Source organism: Canis lupus, chromosome 2 (assembly GCF_048164855.1).
Source record: "Canis lupus baileyi chromosome 2, mCanLup2.hap1, whole genome shotgun sequence".
NCBI classification, from domain to species: domain Eukaryota; kingdom Metazoa; phylum Chordata; class Mammalia; order Carnivora; family Canidae; genus Canis; species Canis lupus.
The window spans coordinates 50,763,020-50,782,679 of NC_132839.1; the positions used below are offsets into that span (position 1 = coordinate 50,763,020).

General features: G+C 46.5%; 1 protein-coding gene across 19 annotated transcripts in view; it reads left to right on the top strand.

Annotated features, from left to right (window-relative positions):
* AKAP13 (A-kinase anchoring protein 13) overlaps positions 1–18,832 on the top strand; it is a 320,680-nt gene extending 301,848 nt beyond the window's left edge. For 18 of the 19 annotated variants that reach the window (XM_072798849.1, XM_072798869.1, XM_072798887.1 and 15 more), the window contains 11 exons: positions 510–586; positions 1,587–1,768; positions 1,886–1,968; positions 4,243–4,437; positions 6,906–7,067; positions 7,644–7,714; positions 8,174–8,218; positions 11,130–11,180; positions 11,891–12,340; positions 13,209–13,542; positions 14,349–18,832. In XM_072798849.1, the coding sequence (XP_072654950.1) occupies positions 510–586; positions 1,587–1,768; positions 1,886–1,968; positions 4,243–4,437; positions 6,906–7,067; positions 7,644–7,714; positions 8,174–8,218; positions 11,130–11,180; positions 11,891–12,340; positions 13,209–13,542; positions 14,349–14,398 (1,700 nt within the window). In that variant the 3' untranslated portion in view covers positions 14,399–18,832. The remainder of the gene's footprint in view (positions 1–509; positions 587–1,586; positions 1,769–1,885; positions 1,969–4,242; positions 4,438–6,905; positions 7,068–7,643; positions 7,715–8,173; positions 8,219–11,129; positions 11,181–11,890; positions 12,341–13,208; positions 13,543–14,348) is intronic. The other variant, XR_012017659.1, reaches the window with a different exon arrangement.
* The last annotated feature ends 828 nt before the right edge of the window (positions 18,833–19,660 follow it).

The following is a 19,660-nucleotide window of genomic DNA, read 5'->3' on the forward strand; positions in this document are numbered from 1 at the left end:
TGTATGTACCTGTGAAATCAGAAGGCATGTGGAGCCATTCTGTTCTTCTGGGGTGTGAGGGTTGTCTGCCTTTCATCAGACCGAGGTATTTTTATACATCACCTATTGGCAGTGCTCCAGTCTTCTCTCTCACGCCTCTCCCATTATTAGGATCAGAGATCAGGGAGTATCATGACCTGAGTATTTGGTGGAATGTGTTGCTATGTAGTATCTGTTAAAATCCTTCCCAGCTTTAAAGTATTTTGTTCTTCATGTCTTCTTCCCTTATGGAATATTTCTTTCCAGAGCAGAGTATTCAGGCTTTGTCAAGATAAGACTTTGGTGGTAACTTCCATTTAAAAATACGTCTAAAAAATCAGTGACCCGGTGTGGGTCCTGCAGAAGTGTAAACCCATCTGCAGGGTACTCTCCCATCCTGATTTGTTCTGAGGGCTGTATTGCTGACTTGGCCTCTGACTCGTTTCACTGTTCAGTAATCCTTGTCCATTCTCCTCTTTTCCACTTTACAGAGGTTCAAGCAGTTCTGCTTACTGACATTTTAGTTTTCCTTCAAGAAAAAGACCAGAAATATGTCTTTGCATCATTGGTAAGCTAAACTGTCAATCTCTTCCATTTGTAATTAATAGTATTCAGAACATCCGGAGTAAGTATTGAGTCTGAACACTGGATATTGCTCTCCCCCGTCTCAAAATTAATTTGCTCAGGACAGATTCCTCTGAGTAATTTCTCAGATACCCTTGCAGTGTTCCACCCTACCCCCAAGAAACATTAGTTTTCTGTTCCCTCACAGTCCCTTTGGGGACATTGGACATTTGATCTAAGGACATCTGTCACTGGAGTATTTCTTGCATGTTATGCCCCATAAATTGTGCTCATTTATAATGTCACCAGCCAGAGTCACAGAGGAACCTAGAAGGATTCATCATGTAGGAACCATGTCTGGAAACTCAGTAGATACAAATCATTTCCTTTTTTGAAAATCTTTTTCAGTTTGCTAAAATGTAGATGAAATAATGAGATACTTTATCTTAAATCTACCATTGTTTGTTAAACCATATGCTTTTTTTTTCCAGTCTTACTGAGAAATAATTGACACATACCACTCTGTAAGGCATACAGAATGATGGTTTGATTTATGTATATTATTAAATGATGATCACAAAAAGTTCAGCTAACATTCATCATTTCCTATAGATATAATATAAAGAAAAGGAAGAAATGGAAACTGTTGTGATAAGAACCGTGAGAATTTACTTGCTCTTTCAACACCTGTCCTCTGTTCCGGACAGCAGAGTTAGCTATGGTCATCATTACGTCCCTGGAGCTTATTTATCTCATAACTGGAAGTTTGTCCCTTTTGACTACACTCCTCCATCTCATTCACCCTCCCTACCCCTCCAATCTGGTAACCACAAATCTGGTCTCTTTTTCTTGGAGTTTGGTGTGGGGTTTTTGCATTTTTTGTTTGTTTTTTGTGTTTTTGGATGCCACTCATAAGTGAGATCATACATCTGGTCTTACCTTACTTAGATCAGAGTTAGGATATCGTATGCCTTTCTTACATTGACCCTCTCCCCTTTTTCTAGGACCAGAAATCAACAGTGATCTCTTTAAAGAAGCTGATTGTAAGGGAAGTCGCACATGAAGAAAAAGGTTTATTCCTAATAAGTATGGGGATGAAGGACCCAGAGATGGTGGAAGTACATGCCAGCTCCAAAGAAGAGCGCAACAGCTGGATTCAGATCATTCAGGACACGATCAATACCCTGTAAGTCAAGCACCAGGGCCTTTCCCAGCCTCTGATTTTATCCTCGAGGAGGGGACAGTGACCAGAGTAATTGACATGGTGGAGGGCTTTTGATTCATTTGTTTTGTTGGGTATTAGGAACAGAGATGAAGATGAAGGAATTCCCAGCGAGAATGAGGAAGAAAAGAGGATACTGGACACCAAAGCCAGAGAACTGAAAGGTAAGGCTGCTGGAAGTATCTGAGACCTCGTTTGCAGATCATGTGCAGGTGTGGAGTCTGCAGGGGGCTCCTGGAGTGCTGTGGCCCCTTGGCTGCACAGCTGTCCCAGCAGACATGTCACAACGGGGAGGTGAATAGGTTTTAATGAAAGAGCAACCGAATCTGAACTGGCATGGATCCCGAGTCCTGTAAAACGGCCATCATAAGTTGTCTGACACCAGATCAAGAGGACATTGATTCTCTCTTTTCAATTTCTGTGTTGTTGGTTGGACCTTAGTGACATTCTTTGTACGTTGTCATGGAAGAATTTGCTAAAACTCACATATTCAAGGTTCAAACAGAGAGAGGGGTATTTGAAGAAGAGAATTTTCCAGTTAAGCAATTTTTAACAGTTACCCTTGCTGCTGTGCTGTATGTGCACCATGAGTTAGAAGGTGGTTCTGGGAGAGGTGTGCTCGCCAGTTATGCTCAACCTCTGTTCATTGAGTCCCTGCTATTGGTGTAGTCTCGTCAACATCCCTGCAGGACGTGTGCCAGTCCCCATTGTGCAAATGAGAAAAGCGAGGCCCACGAAGGCCATGCAGTCCAGGGTCACATATGCAGAGTGTGACAGAGGGTTCTGCTCCCCTGCCTTCTAAGCAACAGAGGCAAGTGCTCCCCTCTCTGCCAGGGCTTGCTGAATGTTCCCAAATAAAGACCCAGCTTCAGGTAGAAATAAGGCCCAGAGTCAAGTCAATGTCAGCACCCAAGGAGTTCAGTTAGTCTTTTAAGCCAGACAAAACAATAATACTGTTTCAGTGGGGGTATGGGGAGGACGCAGATTTAGGCTGAAGCCAGAGTGACACCTGATTTATTGGCCCGTAATTAGTATGGCAGGGATGAAAAACTTGTTTTCTTCATATACATGAGGAGGCCAATGCATAGTGCTAGGTGCTGGGGGAGCAGAGATGCCCACAGCGGCATCCCTGCTGTCAGGGAGTCCTGTTAGCAAAGGAGACGTACATAAATGATGGGACTAGACCTCAGACACAGAGAATGTGGGACCTAATCCTGCCTGTGGCCTTCAGGGAGTTAGGGCCAAGAAATAAAGATTTAGCTGGAAAGGCACCAGGGCTTGAAGAGCGACAAAGGAATGGTAAAATCTGTGTAGTGAAATTTCAACCTAAATTGTCTTCATTGACGCTGAAGCCAGTGGTAGAATTGCTTGAGGGAGTGGGGGAGCTGCAGGGAGTGGAAAGCCTGGCTTGGAGGCTCATGGGAGAAGAGTGGGTGTGGAAGGCATGGCGGGGCCTGGAGACAGAAGTCCTCCCAGGTCTTCGGTGGCTCAGCTCTAGGATGAAGGTGGTGTTGGCTAAGGAAGGGATCACAGGCCAGAGGGAGGAGAAGGACGGCAAGAATAGAGAAAATGCTTTATGACAAGCTGAGGTCGAGCTAGCCACAGGACGATGGGACTCTGACCTGGTGCTCAGAAAAGGAGGCAGGATTCAGGCTACTTTACGTGAGTTACCAGCACATGGGAAGTCCCTGAAGCTGTGGGAGGGCATATCTCCAGAAGGAAGCATGTGAAGTGTAGGAGACCGCCCAGGATGGAGCCAAGAGGGAACCCTAGGTGTTACTCACTGAAGATGGCAGCAAGAGAACCAATAATGTCCTCCAAGTGAGGGGCGTAAAGGGTTTGAAAGAAGGGAGGAGAGGCGCCTGGGTGACTCAGTCGGTTCAGTGTCTAACTCTTGATTTCAGCTCAGGTCATGATGTCAGGGTCATGAGATCAAGTCCTGTGTCAGGCTGTTCACTCATCAGGGAATCTGCTAAAGATTCTCTCCCTCTCCCTCTGCCCCTTTCCACGCTCCTGTGGTAGGTAGGTAGGTAGGTGAGGGGTGGGGGCGGGGAGGAAGGAGAGAGAAAGAGAAAGAAAAGAAAAAGAATCTTAAAAAAAAAAAAATAGAGCGGAATCCTCCATTCTGGAAAAGATGAAACACAGGCCTCATTGGATGAGTAATGAAGGGTAGCCTTGGAAAGAGCAGCTGCAGACAAGAGTGGGTTGAGAAGTAAACAGGAGGTAGGGGAGTGGAAACAAAGGAAGGCTTCTTATGTCAGAAATTCTGATTTTGTCTAGAAAGATGCGGGATGGAAATTGCCATCTTAGTGGGGAGGGGGAGGTGCAGCTGTGTTCTCTGTTGTCCTACCAGTGGCCACAAGGTGGCATTCGTGTCCCGCTCATCTCTTACTAAACACCCTTAGAGTCACCAGACCTTTTCTCCATCCTCCTTGCAGAGCAACTTCAGCAGAAGGACCAGCAGATCCTCCTCTTACTGGAAGAGAAGGAGATGATTTTCCGAGACATGACTGAGTGCAGCACCCCCTTGCCGGAGGATTGCTCCCCAACTCACAGTTCTAGAATCCTCTTCCGCTCCAACACAGAAGAGGCTCTCAAAGGAGGACCTTTAATGAAAAGTGCAATAAACGAGGGTAACTGCCCCTCTTAATCTCTTCCCAAAATGCTTTATGCACTAATAGTATTTACTAGTTTTTACTTTTCTATTGTAAAATAAAGCACAAATACAGAAAACAACCCAAAACAAATATTTTGTTTACTAAATTATTATCAGGGGAACTTCCTTGTGACTACTACATGGGTCCAGAAATAAAATATGGCCAGACACCCCAAAGCCCTTCCATATGTTCCCTCCCTCCCTCTAAAAAGGAACGGGTGCTATGACTTACACGTTTCCATACACTTCTGTGGTTAACGGCCTATGTGTAGACACTATAAAAACTAGTATTTTTTTCGTAGGCTTTTTCGGATTCCTAATTTCCTGGCCTCCCCACCATCCCTTTCTTTTCCACACAATTTATCTTTGAAGAATCTGAGCTTTTTGACCTAGAATGTCTCTCACAGTCCAGCTTTTGTTCATGCAGGGGTTCTGTTCTGTTGCTAGTTCTTTCAGAATTGCAGCTGGATTCAGAGTCTTAATTACTGAGCCTTGATCCCTGTGGTAAGCTGTGTTCTTGGAGTGTTGTGCTCCTCTTTTGGAGGCACAAGATAGCTTTGCTAGCTGCCTCCTCCTTTGTAGCCTAGAGGAAAGGGAAGATAAAAGGATAAATATTTTATTTTTCCCCCTTTATTTACCAGTTATCAGGATAGTGAATTGTTCCATGGTCATCTTCTAAAGGTGACCAGTACTTTTTAGATATTACTATATAGACTTATGAGTGTAAACTTGTTTGATGTTTTTCAAGTCCCTACAATTCTTATCCTTACTTAAACATTCAGAATATCCTCTATTTGCCAACTAGCGCCTCTCTGTCTGGCTCCCAGGTGCTTCTGACATGGTCCCAAGAGTTTCTGAGAGCTTCGATGCTCTTTGATAAATTAAGATGTTCTAGACTCGTCTTGTTCTCTGCCCAGATCTAGAGTCATTTCTCTAAGGAACTCTTACTTCTTTTAGTGGGAAATGATATTTTAAGACCACAGTCTGGGCAATAGGGATGGTCATTGCTGCTGGGGTTTTCATGACATCGTTTGTCATTTTGGATGTCTGCAGCTCATCCTTTAAGTAGATGTCTCAGGAGAGAGGCATGTGAGGACAGTGTGCCCTGTATCCATGCACGCTGTTGATAATTGTGGCACGTAAACCTTGAAAGTCTGCTCTGTGGGATATGGATTCCTTGGTTCACTTTTTCTTCCTTTGGGTATCTTAATTGTTCTTAAATAATGTCCTTCCTTTTTTTCTGATGTAAAGCGTTGCTGTCCACATACGATCCTAACTCGATTCAGTCTATGTAAGTCACATGCTTTCTGCCTAGGTTCCCAAGAACCTATTTGGAAATCCAGGTAGTTTTACTGGCACATGCCTTAGTGTTGGGGTTGTTCCGGATCGATGCTCTTAGGTTCACAGTGCTCTAATTTGATGTGGTTTCAGAGTTCAGAAAAATATTCTTCATTTAAAGCTTTTAGTATTTTTTCCTCTGTCCTCGTTTTGATTTTCTTCTTCAAGAGCTCCCATCACCCACATGCTGGATCCCCTCTGCCTGTCCTCCATCTGTGCTGCTCCCTTCACACTCTCTCTCTGTTCATCTTTTTAATGTTTAATCTTCCTCCCACCTCTGGTAAGTCATTTTCTGTTGGGTTTATTTTGCTCTTGTCTTCTAGTTTTCCTTTCTAAAATAATTGTTTCTCTTTGTTCCCACTTCTTGGAATCTGTGTGTCCTGATTCTGCTCTGGGTCCTTCCATGCCTGTGTCCTCTCCATACAGTAAGTAGCTCATCCACTGCACGGACCTGTCTTTCTGATGTGCTGTTACCAGCCCATGCAGGGAGTGGAGTCTCTTTTTCTTGCTCTCTTTTTCCATAGTGTTGTGTGAGATTTGACTTTGATGTTTCCCAGTTGCTCATTTTTACATGAAATACTTTCCTAAGTTTTTAAGTTCAGATATCTTTTCTCACTTCACAGGACTCTAATTTTATTCCACTTTTAGCACTTTCTCCTTTCTGTGGGACACTGCTCTAGAAAAGAAGCCTCACTGCTCAAATTTGAGACCTCAGATCCTTAGACTACTCTGGTCCCTTGAACTCACTGTGCCAGCGGGCAAAAACCCTGCCAGTTTCAGCACTGCTCTCAAATTGGCCCATCTTGCTTCCCCAGGAATTCTTTTTTGCTACTTTGGGCCTGACTCTAGAAGGCCATGTTCCTTCCAGTAAATGACTATCTTCCCTATGCCCTTTCAAATTTCCTCAGCCCCATGTAAATAAGACTGAAGGCTTCCTCTGAATTTCCCAATAGAATCCAGAGCTGAAACCTTTCTCTGAGCAAAGAAAGTCACTGAGTCCCTCTGGAATTTTCTGATTGTGCTCCCTACATATCATGTATTACCATGATATTTTCTTTTTTTCAGTGGAAGGTGAAATATCACTTTTGCACATTTCCTTTTTTCCAGTGGAGATCCTTCAAGGTTTGGTGAGTGGAAGCCTGGGAGGCACACTCGGGCCGGCTGTCAGTAGCCCTGTTGAGCAAGAAGGCATAGTTGGCCCTGTTTCCTTGCCTCGGAGAGCAGAGACCTTCGGAGGATTTGACAGCCATCAGATGAATGCCTCAAAAGGTAAATGATTTAGGAGCGCCTGGCTGTCTTAGTAGTCAGTAGAGCATGCGGCTTTTGCTCTCAGGGTTGTGAGTTCAAGGCTCACGTTGGGCCTAGAGCTTACTTTGAGGGGGGAAAAAAAAGGGTAAATGATTTAGAACCCATACTTCTGTAGATGATCCTTCTGTAGACTATCACACACAACCAAAAATGTGCTCATTCTGGTAGCTACATCTCCTCTGTCCCAGTCAGTAGAAGTTTTAGTGAAAGCTCATTTAGTAGCTAGCTGCTAGAACACTCAAGAATCTCTATCAGTGTCATGCTTACTTTGAATAATAAAAAACAATTTTCTGGGATCTCAGGTAAGTTGTGGCCAAAAGAGTAATGATACTCATTTTTCCTTTCTGCTTCTAATTCTTCTGCGGCCACAAAATTCTTAATCACTTAGCTGCCACCAAGCGGCTTCCCCCTTTTTGACAATAATAAGATGCAGGATTACCACCATATCTCTAAGCTATATATTTTGTATGCTTTTATTGGTTAATCTGTTCCACAGCTTTATTCAAAACAAAACAAAACAAAACTTGTTTGTTTCAGGAGGTGAGAAGGAAGAGGGAGAGGATGGCCAAGATCTGAGGAGAACAGAATCCGACAGTGGTCTGAAAAAGGTATTTTTCTAAAATGCACCACCCAAGACATCCTTGGCACTTCCCTCTACATCCATAGACTTTGCAGTTAATCCACTGGAATCTTATTTTGGATGCCTGACTTGCTGTTAATTCCTACTTTAAGAGAAAAACACACTTTTAAAGAAACCCTACAATTAAAAGTACCATATCAGTGGCCCTTTGACCTCTCAGGCTCAGAACCCTGAGTTTACTTTACGTTTATGCCTCCCCCTGCGGCCCCAACATCAGGAACTTTGTGTCAGTGGCCCATACCAGCCTCGACTCTTCAGGGGTGTCAGTTAAGTCCAGCCTCAAATCTTCATTGTCCTGCAGCAGGAGGCTGTGCTGGAAAAGAATAAAAATGAGAAGCCCAAGCATAACAGACACACATTGTATATTATTTTTGCCCCAGGATCATCTTTTTCTTTTTCTTTTAAATGCATGTTTTTTGTTTTATAGGGTGGAAATGCTAACCTGGTATTTATGCTTAAAAGAAACAGTGAGGTAAGGGCATTACGAGCTATGTATAAGAAAAGGATTTTGTTATAATTGCTAGGCTGAGAATGCTTATTTGTGTTTTGCTGTTATGAACAAGCTGACTCCTGGCCTTGATCTGTGCACTTAACCGTGCGGTTGCCACTTCCATTTACCTGGCTGTTCCCTGGCCCCGGGGCCTCAGCCTCGGATTGCTCCAGACTTCTCCATCCTGGAGAAGCAGGCCTTTTGCTCTCTGGGAACATGCAGGGTCACATAAGCCTGGCTCTATGGACCATGGCACCTCCCCTGTAGGTAACTGCGCAGTAATATCCTGTCCTGCAATGACTCAAGTTGCGTTTTCTTCTTTGAGTGCTGCTTTTCACTCGCTGCATGTCACTCTGTGTCACACACAGAGTGGTGTCACTGCTCTTATGGGAGAGAGGATCTTCCTTCCCTTTGTGGGTTCAGTTCTGCCCACCCTGCTGGGAGCTGTGCCTCTCTGGCTCTGGTCCCCTCTTCCTGCCTCTTCCCCGCAAATCCTGTTCCTCTTCCCTGCAAATCCTGTTCTAGGCCGCCACCCTCTCCACACTTGCTTGGCTCTGATCGGCTGGAATGCTTGTCAGCCAACCGGAGTTAGACAACAAATGACAGTGGCTTTATGGGGTGCCCCTCTCTGGGTGCTCTTGAGTTTCTTCTTACTTTAAAAAAATATATATTTATTTATTTATTCATGAGAGACACAGAAAGGCAGAGGCAGAGGGAGAAGCAAGTTCCATGTAGGGAGCCTGATGTGAGACTTGATCCTAGGACCCTGTGTCACACTCTGAGCCCAAGGCAGCTGCTCAACCACTGAGCCACCCAGGCTCTTGAGTTTCTTCTTGCTTTTAACATAATATCTTAAGTCCCTGACGAACGTGGTTTTAAAATTTTTAATTAAAGGGAACTTCCCCTTTTCCCCTCCTAAAACTTGTTGGCATGGTAGTGTAAAAACACCATGGTTTTCTGAAGGCCTCCCCTTTGGTGTGCTTTCCTTAAATGAAATAAACTTACTCTCACACAGACTGACACTCTCTGTACCTGCTGCTCCAATGAAATTTCGCTCTTATTTTTCTCTTTGGTAACTTCTTCCCCTGTATTTTGTGACAAGGGTTGGGTAAGAAACTACCAGACCGGGGCATTTCAGGCACTCTAGTGAGGATAACACTCTGTGGACCACGAGCCACTGTCAGAATAAACTGAAAAGAGGAGTAAAAACTGTGTTCTCAGAAGGGCTATAAGCCTAATAATTTTTTGTGTGTTTTGTTCTAAGTACAGTTGATCCTTGAATTGCATGGGTCCACTTAATAGGCAGGTTTTTTTCTGACAAATATAGTGCAGTGCTATAAATATGTTTTCCTTTTGATTTTTTTAGTAACGTTCTCTTCTAGCCTACTTTTATAAGAATACAGCATGTAATACCTATAACATACCAAATATATGTTAATCAGCTATGTTATGGGTAAAACTTTGGGTCAACAGTAGCCGTTAGTAAAGTGCTGGGAGTCAGAAGTTATAGGTGGATTTTCTACCGTGCAAGGGAACTGCTGCCCCAACCCCTGCATTTTTCATAGGTGAGCTGTATTATAAAAGAAATATGTGGTCATAGTAGAAAGTTTGAAAAATGTCCAATCATGAAAAAAATAAAATTATCCCACCACTGAGAAATAACTGCTGTTAAATGTTTGGTATTTATATTTCCAGCCTTTTCTTCTGGACAACATATATTTATTTATATGTATAAGTTTGTGTGGGTATGACTAGTACAAAAATAGTTCTATATAATTTATACCAAATACTCCCTGGAGCTTTGTGTCCTTTTTTCTCCTAACACACATTAGAAGCATTTCCCCAGAGCAGATTTGTACACACATGCTTTTTAACGGTTGCACGTTATGTTGTATGCCATCATTCAGTTCTTCCTCTAGTTTGTGTGTGGAATTTAATGCAGCAAAAATAGCTCTGTGCGGTGCTACTGCACTCGAGAGAGAAATACTCATGGCGTGCTCCCCTTCCCTCCACACAAGTCTGTCCTTGCTTTCACCAGCATTGGGAACAGTCCACTTGTAACTGACGTTTTGTTGGTTTCATAAGTTCAAGTGGTATTTTATTTTTCATCTGTTTAATTTCAAATAAAGGTGAATCATTTTTTATAGGTCATATAATTGGCCATTTATATCTCTTTTACAAATTGCTGGTTTGTGTTGCCTGTTTTCTTACTAGGTTATTTGTTTCTCGTTGATCCACAGGAGCCTTTTTTTATTTGGCTTTGAGTGTCCCTGCATTACATGTTTTAATTTTATATTTCATATAGTGACACTTGGTGCATCTGTGATTTCTTGCATTGATTCTTCAAAAAGTCTCTGTTTCATGATGAGAAGACATTCTCATATTTTCTTACTCTCTTATGATTCTTTTTTTTACACTCAACCTTTTAATCTGTTTGAATATTTTTTGTGTGAGCCAGGTTCCCAACTTAATTTTTCCCAAAGATTTAGCCATTTTCTGAGAACAATTTGTTGAATATTCTTTCCTTCCCCAGTGATTCAGGAATGCTAATTATACACTAACTTCTTGTGGTTTGCTCAGGGCTTTCTGTTCTGTTACATTGGTGTGCACGTCATTTTTATGCCAGTAATCTTAGAGAATTGGAGCTTTACAATGCCTTTCTAATGTGTGCTGATGGCCCTCCTACACCGTCGTTTGGTTGGCTTGATCTTGTTGTGTATCTCTTGGACATTTGTACCTGCTTATTCTTTTTGGTGCTTTCAGTATAGAAACATTGCATTCAGATGCAGGCTCCTTGCTGTGTGTTCAGGGGCTTATGTTGCCAGACAGGACATGGTGTGGTGGGTTCTGAGACTCTGGTCTGAGGTAATGTTTCCATTCCTTGCTTTTGCAGCAACTTGTCCAGAGTGTCATTCATCTCCACGAACTCCTAAGCACATTGCAGGTATGGGCCTTTCTCTTTTATCCTTTCACTCATTTGTTTCAAGAAAAATTGTTAAGGGTATTGTTGGCCTGGGTCTTTGAGGTATGTGGGCTGCTCATAGGTAAAATGGAGCCTTCAGTCAAGACAAGGCTAGCTGTCAGGATGAGAAAGGGTATAAGATGCAGTGCTTAGAGCATCACTGACCTTCTAAGAACGGATGATTGATGATAGTAGACTATACATAGGTGCTGTAGATAACCCTAGGGCAAACCCCATAAAGTGCTAAACATGGTTTGGATGTTTTCTGTCCAGAAAGGCTTTAGCATGATTTTAAGTTTCCAAGTGGCTGCGTAGTATGTGGATAGGGAAGCCCTCCTCAAATAACTGCTATCTAACACTTTCTGGGAATTATCCTTAAATTCTGCCCATTTCCTTTCTGCAAGCTATAACATTATCCAGTTCCCACTTCCTCACACCTCCAGAACACATACAGTCTCCACCCCAGGCAGTGTCAGTGTGTGACCAAGTGTAACAAGACTTGGTCCCCACACAGTTGACATTCCTGCATGAGAAGTGCCCCCCAGGGGCGGGCACTTGGCTCCAAGGTTGTAGTGGAGCGCTCTGACCAGACTGGCCTAAAAAGTGAGGGGGAACTGTAGGCTGTCCTGAGCCCGGGGCTGGACCAGGGGTAGGGCCAGTCACACCTCCCTACTTCTCCTGCCCCTGCCCAGGGCGTGGTGCTGCAGCAGGACAGCTACATCGAGGACCAGAAGCTGCTGCTGGCAGAGCGTGCACTCACCCGGAGTTCATCGCGCCCCAGCTCCCTGGTGGAGCAGGAAAAGCAGCGCAGCCTGGAGAAGCAGCGCCAGGACCTGGCCAACCTGCAGAAGCAGCAGGCACAGCACCTGGAGGAGAAGCGGCGGCGCGAGCGTGAGTGGGAGGCCCGTGAGAGAGCACTGCAGGAGCGTGAGGCCCGGCTGGCGCAGCGTGAGCAGGATGTGTGGCGTGGCCAGCAAGACCTTGACCGTGAGCGGGAGGAGCTGCAGCACAAGAAGGGTGCCTACCAGTGTGACCTGGAGAGGCTGCGCACAGCCCAGAAGCAGCTGGAGCGCGAGCAGGAGCAGCTGAAGCGGGATGCTGAGCGACTCAGCCAAAGGCAGGTGGAGCACGACGCCTGTCAGGTGAGGCACTGGGACGGGTAAGGGGGTGCCCCCAGAGCTTGCTTAGCCTGGACGGGGTTGGTGGGGACAGGGGCACCGGGGTCTGTGTATGGGGTGGTGAGCCCCCGCCCTCTCTGAGCTTAGGCCAGGGGTGTTCTGCGGGCATTTGGGGAACATGGATACCTGTGACTGAACTGCCTGTCTGTTGACACTGGTCTGGTGTTGCCATCTTCCAGGGATGAAACAGGTTAGCAGAGAAGCAGGTTAGCTTCCCACAGAGGTGTTTGAGGTATAGGGTGGGAGCAGGAATGGGCTCTGCATGTTGCTCTTCAAGACAGGATGGATTCCACCCGCATCCCAATAACTCAGCAGGGCTCTGACTGAGGAAGCCCCTCCCTGCAACACCCCTGCATGGGACACCACAGATCCGATGATGCTCCTCTACCTGGTTTCACCTCTGACTCCCTACCACCCTCTTAACCTGACAGGCTCCCATCGTCCCTCAGCCCTGAAATAATTCTCCATGGCCCTGTGTGATTCAGTCTTCACCCAAACATCTCTCCTGTTTCTTCAGGAATGGGAGTTCTTTACTAAGCTGCGTCATCCAAGATAAATTAATTTCTGCTGCTGACATTAAGTACATGTAATAAAATTAATAATGGTATCAAAACTAATAATTGTAATGCTTTCCCAGGTACTACTTGGGGCAGGGAGGAGTAGCTAGTCAAGAAGTCCTGAATCCTTATACAGTGAGTGCCGAGGTGTCTAAGGAAGTGGGTGCAAACCAGGCTGAAACCCCCCAGTTGACCTCAGCCAGCATTTAGTGAGTGGGCACTGGGAATCCCACTTAATGGCACCTCACTTAATACCTCGTTTGGAACATGTGCAGGTGTCATATCAACATACTAAGCTGCTGAGGATCCCATCCTTCTTTCCGAATCCTGAGGAGCCCCCCATGCCATCTGTACCTTCGATAGCCAAATCAGGATCCCTGGACTCAGAACTCTCAGTATCCCCAAAAAGGAACAGCATCTCTCGGACACACAAAGATAAGGGGCCTTTTCACATACTGAGTTCCACCAGCCAGACAAACAAAGTACCCGAGGGTCAGAGCCAGACCCCAGTACCTGCCTCTGCCTCCACCCGCCTGTTTGGGTTAGCTAAGCCAAAGGAAAAGAAGGAGAAAAAGAAGAAGAACAAAGGCAGCCGCTCTCAGCCCTGTGGTGAGTTACCCACGCCAGGTCCCCTCCAGCCCATTGCCCCCAGATCTTGAAGGGTGGGCAGGTTTCCATAGCATGGGGATGGTTAAATTGGGGCCATTCAGGTGTGTGCTGTCTTGCCAGGCGCACTTGCTTTGCCTGTGAAGGCTGCTGGGACTCACACCTGGAATATCAACTCTGTGGTCATTTAAGACATCCTCCCCCCTTGTGCACACGTGTGCCCAGAAGAGTGTGCAGGTCTCATATTCCAGGCATCTGTTCCCCAACTGAGGGACCCAGAATGAAGACTAAAGTCTCCCTGCTTCCCTGTAGGGCTGGTCCAGTCACCAGTAGAGCTCGTAGTTAGTGAGCACTTCCAGGAGCTGGCTGTGTGAAGCAGGTGATGCTAAGCTCAAGAGAAACTAGGAAATGGAAGTTCAGAGAGACCAACAGTTGTGCTTGCCAGCACAGAGCTTGTGATTAAACCCCACTAACTGAGGTTCCCAGTTTGGGCATCACTTTCCCCAAAGTCCTCCCTCTGTTCCTTCTCATTAGGATTGCTCCCTCTGCTTTGTGCAGGAGAGCGGCTTGTCTCTGGGCCTGTTTGTGAATAGGAAGTCTGGTGCTTTGTCAAGTGACAGTGAAGGGTGCCAGAGGACCTCATTTACTAAACCAATTGAGGAACCCTGGCCTGGAGAAGGGGTGGGTTGCCTACCGGGCCATCACTGGTTGCATCCCAGAAGACTGGGGTTGAGGAGAAAGGGAAGAGAGTTCAGTGAAAAGAAAAATTGTTTCCTGAAGTTCTTTCTCCGTGGTTTCTCCTTTACCAGATGGCCCCGGGTCAGAAGTACCCACAGAGGGTGAAGAGATCTTCTGCTGACGCTGCCGTCTGCCAGGGCCATCACCTCCTGTCCTGGCCCGTGGTTACCAGCCCCACCTCTCCTGCTGTTTCTGGGTGTGGTCTCTTACCTTGGACACCCATGCTGCCCCAGGTCCTGGACCAGAGTGACAAACGGTCTCTAATGTCAGGGTGGGGCAGGGGACCGGGAGTCAGTGGCTGCTCACAGCTCCCGGATTGGGGCTGGCCCTACTGAGGGTATTACACTGAAAGTAGGTGGTCCCAGAAGTCCAGGTGATGGTTTCGGACATGTCAGGAATTTCTAAAGGCTGAAAGAAGTTTCCAAATAAGGTCTAAAATTCTACCTGCCTTTTATTTGCAGGAGACAAGCAACAGTCAAGCAGCAGCAGATAATTTGGACTTGGTCTGTGTACATAGTTACCCGTCTGCATATACCCATGGGGCATACCAGAATCAGGCACCATCTGTAGGAGGTGCTGCCCCGCCCTGCCTGGGGGACATGCAGGCACTCAGCAGGTCATCCCCTAGCCCTCCAAGGCGGCTTTCCTATAACCCTACTCTGTGCACACCTCACCCCTTTCTGCAAGTATTTCTCATTTCATTTTAGAAGCGATAGCAAACATTTGTGAAAACCAGTGAGAAAAGGCATGACATGTTTAAAAAGCATATGTGTATATATATGATCTGTACCACCTTGATTTGGGTGTTTGTGATTTAAAAAAAAAAAATCTAGTTTTAACATGAAATCCAAAGAAATCTTACACTTAACTGGTTTTCCAGGATGTTTGCCCGCATACTCTGGGCAGAGATGAAGTAGAGAATCTCCTCATCCCTACTCCTGCCTTGTGACACTTTCTGGTTGTCACTGACCCGCAGCCTCCTGGCAGCACGCCAAGGGAAGTTGCTTCTCCGGCACTGAGGTGATCCCCACCCCAGTACCGGGACAGCTGGCCATGTCAGTTCAGGTGAAGGAATTTGGCCCACAGGTAGTAATTTTTACATTAGTGCAGCCCGATCGATAGCTGGCCCAGGTGTGGCTTGGAAATGTGCTCATCCTCTATCAGGAGGCTGGGGCACAATTCGATTTCTTCAAACATTTTTCAAATCTAAAGGTCTGTTGGTTATTGTACTCCACTCCCTGACGGTGCCACAGATGCGGCCTGGTTACTCTTCTCTTCCTCTCTTCCACACTGTTGGTGATCTGTATTTGCTGGAGGCTCGTCACCGGCTAGTAGGAGCAGGACCGTTCATTGAGTTCCTCTGAGGCCCCATCTCCCTGCTGGACTCACTGCTCCCTGTAAGGGGAGACCCTGGAAAAGTCTGCTTTCATTATGCCCCGGGTCCTGCCCCTCAGAAGCATGGGTCTTTGAACATACTTCTTAAACAAAATCTGTAACTTGGTGCTTGTTGATGAATTGCAAGCTGGCCTTGCAGATGGAGATATTTATCTTTCAGTTTATTTGAAAGAGGTCTGGTTTAACATTTTTAGGTTAGGTTTGTTTATTTATTTATGTGTGTGTGTGTGTCTGTGTGTAAAGTGAACATACTAGCCCAACGGTTTCAACCATCTGATCAATGCAGAAAGTGAATAGCCAACAGTGCTGCTCACTCCTCGGTGTCTGTCAAAGTGCTTTGAGGGCCCAAAAGAAAATTAATGGTTAGGGAAGGGGGATGCTTTTCTTCTCTCCTCTCATCCCCACCTCATTCTCTGATCAAAGGATGTCCTCTTCCTTACTGGAGAGTCAGAACCTGCCACCTCTGAGTTAATCACCTATTCCTATTGTGGAGATTTCTTAGTCTTCAGAAACAGACTTTAAGACCAAAACTGGCTAATGGTCTTTTGAACTCTGATTCCCCTCCCCCCACCCCTAAACAGTACAGTTAAGTTCCTTTCTTGCATCAGTCCAGCAGAGCCTGCCATGGTATTCCTCAGATTCACACAGAGCCCAGCTCTCTTGGGCACCAATCCCAGCTCCCCACTGGGGCTTGCCGTCCCACTGGACGTGTGCTGTCAGAGGAGATGGCTGGCCAGAGGGGATGGCTCCGGGCACTCGAAGCCTGGCAGCTGGGCCACCCTGTTTCCTGAGCCTGCGGCAGGAAGTGCTCAGGACTGACCACATCAGCCCTCACGTCTGCTCTCCACAAGAGTGCTCTGGACCCCGGGTCACTGTCCACTGCTGCCTAGCTTGATGACAATTTGAAAGTGTCTTTTACTCTCAACTAGCTATAACGTTTAAGTGGCTTTGGTTGGGGCGATGGTGGGTTTTGTTTTTTTTAAATGGAGACTTCACCTGCACCCACACCCCAGTAATTTAATTTGGTCAGGTTCTGGCTGGACAAATGTAGAATCATAATTAGAAAGTAGCTTCCTGCATCCACCCCACCTGGCCACCTCCATTCAGAATACAGGCTGCCGTAGGAAGAGACAACTACTTGGTAAGACCCGTGTTCTGACTTGCCTTTCCCCTCTCACCCCCAGGAGACTGGATCCGGGGGACCTCCCATTGTGCTTGGAGAGCTACCTGGGTTGTTGTTACTTGTGCTTGTGACCTTGAAAACCACTCTGGTTACTGAGTCTAAAGCCCCGTCTGGGTCTCTCCCTGTGAGAAGGGGTCGTCTGCCAGGGTGACTCTGATTCAGTTCCCCGTTGTATCTTCCAGCAAGCTCAAGAAATCAGATGCTTGATGGTGTGGTTGAGTTTTGGGGGTCAGGTAGAGACACTAGCCAAGAGTCCCCAAGTTCCCAGAGTCTAGGGAATTTCCTGGAAAGAGGCTGCATCTTCTCAGTCTATCATCTCAGAAGTTGTCATCCTGTTTGGGTGACACGTGCACTTTAAATGCTCTCGTCTTTTGGCTTCATTTTTGAGACAATCAGCTGTGGTAACTGTTTCCTTCTTTGAAAACGAGAGGGTTAAAAGCATGCAGATCGCCATAATCCAGCCTTTGCCAACATTCCATTCTCTGCCCCCACGAGAGTGATCTGTGCCTCATCAAGATTGTTTTCTCTTTTTTGAAAAGGTACGAATCTTACCTTTTTCCACCTTCTGTCTCAGGGTAGCACCACTCAAGTCCCTTTGAGAAGAGAATGTTTCCCTTATTCTCTTCCTCAGCCCGAATTGTTCAGACCCTCGGGGTTTGTTGTACCTTTCCAGGGAGGGAGCTGGAGTGGGGTGCAGGGTGACGGAGGCAGAACCTACCCAGGAGGCCAGGACATCATCCATGAGTTGCTCCTCATAGAAGTACTTGCTGTTTCACCACTTCGCCTCTGAGGCAGCTTTTCCAGAGCCAGTTCTTCCTGAGGATTCTGGTATTTGCTGGGGGGTGGCAGTCCACTGCAGTGTTGGTGGCCACTTGTGCCTGGGCCAGCCCCACCTGGGAGGGGGTTGGAGATGCTGTCTTGGTGAGTGGCCGTCCCCAGGGTGGCTTGGACACCCTTAGAATGTGGAAGCCCAAGCACCCCTTTAGGGTCAGATGGTGGTTGAGAGAGACATGTGTGCCTTGCCCACCCACCTTCCGTCTGGACATACATGCTGGTGCTACAGGCCTGGGCGCCAGCCCCATGCTATTGCTCATTGACAGGCAGAGACGAAGAGGAGGGCAAAGAGTTTGTTGTGGTTTGTGTCTGTCTTCGTTTTTCTTCCAATGTAGCCTAACATTCCTAGTTAACCAGAGCTTTGGAATCTACTGCCTGCTGGCCAGGTTTTAAAGTGAAAAGTATTTTAATGCTGCCATAAGAGTAAAAACAAAGAAGGAAGGGAAAATACAAAAAGAAGCCTTCTACTTCTCTAATTTAATTTGTCAAAAGATTGACAGGCCTTGAATTAATTCTCCATCTTGCTAAGGTTTAAAGCCGGGCAAACCCTGCTGGCTCAAGTCCTCCGGCCACAGACATGACACCCTGCTCCGCACACCTGGCCTATGCTGGGGGGTCTCCTCCCTGCTGCAAAGCAGAGGGCACTGCCCCCCCCCCCCCCCACCAACCCCGGCCCAGCCTCTCCACCCCAGAGCCTCACCCAGCTTGAGCTCTCCTGCCTTCTGCAGCCACCTTCCAGGGGCCCGCCCAGTCAGCTTGCCCATGGTCACGGTTCAGCCTGTGGTTTTCTGTGTTCCTTGCCCACTGGGGGCGTGGGACACGCCCGGACCTGCAGGAGGGCAATTACCGTACACCTTATACCTCTGCTTTTGTTGTTTTCAAACGCTAGACGAACGTTTCTGTGCTAGGTTCTTTTAAATAAAAATGGGTTAAAACCCACATGCTGTATATTAATTTGTAATTATGTATAAAGTAAAGCAGTTTTACAGTAAAACTGTAAAAAATTTTTCAGTGTGTTTTCTGGGATTTTGCCACAACATACTGGCTTTGTATTTTATTTATCTTCCTCTCTAGTTATTGGCTTCAGACTCTACTTGTAAAGTCCCCTCCACCCTTTCAAAAAATAAATGTCCTTTAAGTCTTGATGTTGCCATATCCTATTTTGTCCCCATGGGCTTCCTGGAGAGCATCCCAAGACATTCAGGGCTCCTGATAACAGGGTACCCCCACACTTGACGAAGAGCCCTCTCCCCAGAGAGAACTTGTAAGCACTCAGTGGCTCCTCAGAGGCCTTTTCCTGGGGCCCAGACACAAAACCCAGGGGTGACAGGCCAGCCGTGAAGCAAATCCCATGAAGCGGGATTTGGGCCTGGAATCAAAACTATTTCCAGTCATATCAGTGCAGTAAAATTGTCCTTTGCTATAGGTTCTACTCTGTAAAAAAGAATTGTTTGCCTGCCTTTGACAACTTTCCCCACCCCGTGCCCCACAGACACAACTCGATAATGCTCACATCAGTGCAAACAAGCCAAAGACAAACTCCACAACTATAAATGCAGAAATGAGACCATATCAAAGAGGGTGGGAAAGGGAAAGACACTGGGAACCAAACAGATGACAGCTGTCCACAGGAGAGAAACAGACCATCACACCAGAGCCCCCGTAGGGAGGATGAATCCCCATTACATCTTGCTTTGAAAACTAGAAGGGCCAAATTTCACAAGTTCTTATGACCTTAAAATCAGCCAGCTTGGCTCTTGGAGTCTGGAGGGCCAACAGGAACCAGAGTTCCCACCCTTAAAGAGGCAGCACAACAAACAGCCCAGGGAGGTAGGACATACAGGGGCAGAGTTACTAATCTCAGAGCATGGGCAGGAGGGGCAGAGGTTATCGGGATACTCCCAGGAACAAAGGAGCTGCCAGATGCCATTTCCTGCCCCTGCCCCCCTGCCCCGCCCCCGCCCCCCAGCA